This window comes from Cebidichthys violaceus, unplaced genomic scaffold, assembly GCF_023349555.1.
Source record: "Cebidichthys violaceus isolate CVI_PGR_0920_01 unplaced genomic scaffold, fCebVio1.0.p SCAF_29, whole genome shotgun sequence".
NCBI classification, from domain to species: Eukaryota; Metazoa; Chordata; class Actinopteri; order Perciformes; family Stichaeidae; genus Cebidichthys; species Cebidichthys violaceus.
Window position 1 is genome coordinate 2,159,953 of NW_027176472.1, and position 5,519 is coordinate 2,165,471.

Consider the following 5,519-nt stretch of genomic DNA (forward strand, 5'->3'; position numbering starts at 1 on the left):
GAGGGAGGCGGTCCCGGACACAAAGAGTGCAGTACAACGGCGTCAACGGCAGGGCGGCGCTGAAGAGACGGAGAGACGACATAGAGACCCGCTGAGATAGATACCAACGAAGAAGTCAACAGACGAGTCAGGAAGTCTACGGAAGTTAAAGTTTCTTTGAACTGATAGAGAACTTTATATACTTTACTTACTGATTATAAACTGTGTATAATATGATAGATACTTTAATATGTAAATATACGATATACCTTATGTATGTATGCAATACAAGGTAAGTAATTATATATATATATATATATATATATATATATATATATATATATATATATATATATGCAGTGTAATAGTAAAAAGACAATTTAAAAATAGAAAATATTAATGTACAGTAGAATACGATAAACAAAGTAGTATTTTATTAAAGTGTCATGTGTGTATTTAAAGAGATGAAGGATTCTGGGTAAAACTTTAAGCTGATACCTGTCCCGTAGTATTGTATGATAACATGTATATTAGTTATGTTTATAACAGCTACTTTATACTGTTAATATGCTGTATGGATGTGGGATACTTGAGTACTGTCAGTACTTTTACTTTAACTAAAAACTACTTTCAGTTTTAACTGTATATAATATCTGCCTGATGTAACGGTGATATTTGACACTATTGTAAATAGTACATCTCATATATCATCAGTAATAACTTACGTTTCCAAAGACAGACGAGCTTTTTACATTAATAGAATATTTTATTTAGAGGAACCAAACAGCACAGCGATGTTCACGTCTAAACCAGTAAATAACATCCGAGAGAAGGAGCTTCATCTTCAGACCAGGAACGAAGGACGGGGACCAGGAGCTGGAGGAAGACAACAACAACAAGACTATTAGATACAGACAACAACAACAACAACAAGACTATTAGATACAGACAACAACAACAACAAGACTATTAGATACAGACAACAAAAGACTATTATATACAGATGGATGTGGACAACGTCGGACTCACAATGACTCACTGTGAGTCTCTATATACAGTAGATGGTTATATATATATATATATATATATATATATATATATATATATATATATATAAGTAATTAAAAATAGTCCTTAGTGTTTGTCGGTATCAATATGGAAATCTGATAGAAATATAATACATTAATATTAATAAATCGGTCCAACAGAGAGACTGATGTTCCATAACCAGACTCACAGAGGTTCTACTCTCCAGACGGCTGAACGCTCTCAAACACTCCGGCCTCCTTCATGGAGTTGAACTCTTTGACGGCGTCGTAATGCTTGTAGAAGTCGGCGTAGGCCTGTTTCCTCGGCTCCGTCACCCCGTACTGAAGGAAACAACAGCGCTTTAGTTCAACACTGAAAACAAGAGAGACGACTGTCTAAAGAGAACATGTTACAGTGAATCTTTATATTCTGCCTTGAACTCCAGACGGTGACATTAATCTCTCAGTATTTTAAGATTCCATTCAGAACATAAAGCTGCTAGTTTCAGGATCTCCTTCAGTCCGCTGACCACATTAAAGGAAGTGGAACAGATTATGGTTTAAAGTTAAATGTGAATAAGATTAGTGAGTTTTTAGAATTGACCTGAAGACACAAGACATCAGGGACGACTCCGCTGTCCAGTGATCTGCAGCTCACAGCTGATTGGACGAGGTTTGTTTACATGACGCAACGCTTAGCTGTCAGGACTCTGCGTCTCTGACGTCATCGCGGTTCATGATACGCTTCATTTTCAGTTAATAAAATAAACCTGACTCCGTCGTGTGGTGCGTTCAGAGGCAAACAGACATCTTAGTGCTGGATTTTTTTTTTCTTTCACAATGTAATATTAATTTTAATAATCAAGTGTAGTGGATTTAAGGACATAGTTCAGTAGGACTGGTGGTGGAGGGTTAAGCTCAGAGACTCTGATGCTGCTCAGGTCAAAAGGTGACGGGTTCCCTTTAAGGGAATTGGAGTAACCACGATGACGCAGCGACAGGTTGGGGTTAAAGGTGACAGGAAGTCGTGTTTAGAGATGTCGTGTTTTTGGGAGTTGAAATAAACGGCGACAGAGGTGTGCAACCAGAGAGAGAAGTTTGCTGAACTTGTTTATTTAACCTGCACAGCTTTTCTAGCCTTTCCATGGCGTGCTCTACAAAGAGAGAAGTGAAAACAGAGCTTTTAACAAAGAATGGACGAACTCTTATTTGTTCATTCTTCCAGCTGGTGCTACTAAACCTCTCTGTCTCATATGTTCAGACACTGTGGCCATTAATAAACGCGTCAATGTGAAACGCCACTACGAGACCAAACGTACGTCTTCAGAGCAAACACTCCAGTCTGAACTGACTGAGGGCGAGATGTTGAGATGATTGTTTATTATAAAGTTCACTGAGACGGCACTGAATTAGTAACGTTAATTGCCCCCCCCCCCCCCTGTAGACTGAAGCTGGCTCTCTCACCTTGAAGGCGACGGCCGCCACCAGAGACAGAGCGAACGCGATCGGCAGATGAAGCCTCAGACGTTTCCCCAGCAGACCTCTCATCACCGGCTTAGGCAGAGACATGACGATCACCTGGAGGACAGAAATACATTATTGATACATAACACTCGGTTTATGGAGCGATCTGTGCAGACTATAACATGCTGATATCACTGATATGATGACTTGATACCGAAGACTATAACATGATGACATTACTGATATGATGACTTGATACTGAAGACAATAAGGTCAGTGGACAGTGAGGGACACGTGTGTCCTCCGAGGACAACCACGTCCCTCACGTCCTCCAGCCTCTGCTGACTATGCAGTGACCTCTCTGTGTATCACACTTTATGATCCTACTGTATTAAAGGACCGTCAGGTGGACGCTAGCTAAGCTCAGTGTAATGCTAACAGCTGTAGCATAGCTAGGGTCAAAGTAGGACGAATTATGTCAATAAAGAGCTTCATCTCTCCGTGTTATTCCATATTTACTCTTTAACAAACAATAACGAGACAACACAACTAATATCTAAATAATAGAATGTAGTTTAAATGATTTGATGATTAGCTTTCTGTTAGCATTCAGCTAACGTTAGCTCGATACAGCTAACGTTAGCTCGATACAGCTAACAAACAGCTTTCTAGAGGAAATCAGCATAATTACAGATAAATGAGTCAGCATATGTTATATGTTGATGTGTGAATACAACGCACATAGTTAGATAATTTATTCTGAGATATATATAATATATATATATATACTCACAGGTTTGGACTCACGACCTTCACAGAAGAAACTAACTGCTGCGTTTCTCAACCGGAAAAGGTTCTCTACCGGAGCCACGAAGGGACAAAAATAAGCCCAGCGGGGGAAAAAAGCGAAGTCAAGAGCACGTGAGGTCATGTAAAAAGAAGAACAAGTTATTGAAGTTAAAACAGGACTATTCAGAGTAACACGGACAGATTATATGGAATACATACATATAGATATATGGAGTAATACACAATCATCCAAATAGCTGTGTTTATGACCAGAGGTGGAGCTGATTTTAATTAATGTATAGGCTTAACTGCCAAGAAGCTCTTGGATTCCCCCCCAAAAAATCAACAATTTGTTGATTATATTTGACTCTATTAATCTGCAAAGTAACTGAACTGGAGTGTAGTAGAATTATAAAGTAGCATGAAATGAAAATAGTCAAGTAAAGTAGAAGTATAGTACAGTGAAAGTACTGAGGTACTTACACCACATTATATTACACACAAACACACACTTGTAGTTTTTCTGTGGTGAAAATAAACCGCTGCTGTCAAACCGCAGATTAACTGTGTTGTAGTAACATAGTCTGACCACAAGAGGGAAGCAGAGCAACACTGAGTTTGTATTTACATGTTAGATAATACACTATTTATATGTATTTACATGTTAGATAATACACTATTTATTTGTATTTACATGTTAGATAATACATTTGTACATAATTTTACTTATTATTTTTTCATAAGAGCAACTGTAACAAACAGATTTCCCCTCAGGGATCAATAAAGTTTTAAGATTCTGACTCTATTTCTATATTGTTGCCTGGAAACAAAAACGATTCTTTATTTATTACTTATTTTTAATTTGTTTATGACTTCAAATTGTGACCAATTGTATTGTACATATATACAAAGTATATTACACATTTTTTATTCCAAATTTCTATTTCATATTTATGATTCTTGACTTTTGCAGAACTTGTTTTTCCTTTTTTTGAGACAAATCCCTACCTCTTGAGCCAGAGCGCCCCCATTTTTGGGGGCTGTGGAGAAAGCTTAGCATATACCGTCAAAAAAATATTCACGAACGAATATAATTATGTTATACATCAGACTAAACAGCAGAACCTGGGCTACAATAATATGTAAGCTGTTTTTACATGCTCCAAACACAACTCAAACAAACAACTAATGAATTACCAAATATCAAAATCCATATAGCGCCACCTAGGCAACCCACTCGCCACATTTCTGGCTCTACCGCTGTGGTATTTTATGCAATACGCACACACTTTACCTCAAAAGAAAGCAGACAGTCCACGGATTCCGCACATGCACTTCAAATCCAGCTACAACAAAGCATCTAACGATTCAAATGAGGAGTCAATCACTGAAATCGACCAATGGGTTGCTGAGATAGAGCCCTGCGTAGTAGGGGAGGGTCTGAAATCGAAAAAAAACCCCTCTAGTACTCAGAGAGACACAGACAGGGTGCAGAGAGGATTCTGGCCTTCAAATAAAGCCAAAACTGCTGTATTTGGATGTATTGAACACTATTAGTGATATACAAGTGAAATATATAGTTTGGTACATGAAAAAATTCAAATGGTGCCAAAATTACCATTTTGGAGACCTTGCCTGAACTATCTGTACTAAAACCTCTCTAAACCTGAAACTTTATAATTTGTGCTGTGTGCCATCTTCGTTTACTCTTACCCAGTAACATATATACTGATATTTACACATCTGAACAAATCTCACAAGTGTTCCCTTTATTATAACACCACAATTATTCCAATAGACCTTGTGGTTGCAGATATATACTCTCTTTAGTATGGGTATGCAATTTTCGAGGCCTAAAAAATAGGGTCAGGGTTAAAAACAACCTACTGCTGAGCATCAACATGATTTATTATTCTGATATTCATAGACTCCATTAATGATTAAATGTCCTAAAAATAACACATGATGTGACATCATCTGCATTAGTTTAGGGTTGGATGATTCTCTCTCTCTCTCTCTCTCTCTCTCTCTCTCTCTCTCTCTCTCTCTCTCTCTCTCTCTCTGCTTGTTTAGTCTGTATAACTGATACAAACACCTTCAAAATCCAGAGTTTCTTTATTAATATACTTTGTTTTTATTGATTCAAAAGTATGTAAATAAACCTCAAAAAGAACTCATTACTTCCAAAGAACTTTATAAAACAGATGAATCCTCTTATACAGAAATATGATACATAATAAAAACACAAAATACCATCAG

The 5,519-nt window shown here is 37.3% G+C and overlaps 1 protein-coding gene across 1 annotated transcript; it reads right to left on the bottom strand.

Moving 5' to 3' along the window:
* Positions 1-724: 724 nt before the first annotated feature.
* cox6c (cytochrome c oxidase subunit 6C) lies at positions 725-3,352 on the bottom strand. Its single transcript, XM_068722147.1, has 4 exons — positions 3,265-3,352; positions 2,472-2,585; positions 1,217-1,349; positions 725-855 (listed from the first exon to the last, which is right to left on the bottom strand). The coding sequence occupies exons 2-3, from the start codon at positions 2,574-2,576 to the stop codon at positions 1,224-1,226; spliced, it is 231 nt and encodes a 76-aa protein (XP_068578248.1). The 5' UTR covers positions 2,577-2,585; positions 3,265-3,352; the 3' UTR covers positions 725-855; positions 1,217-1,223.
* Positions 3,353-5,519: the final 2,167 nt, after the last annotated feature.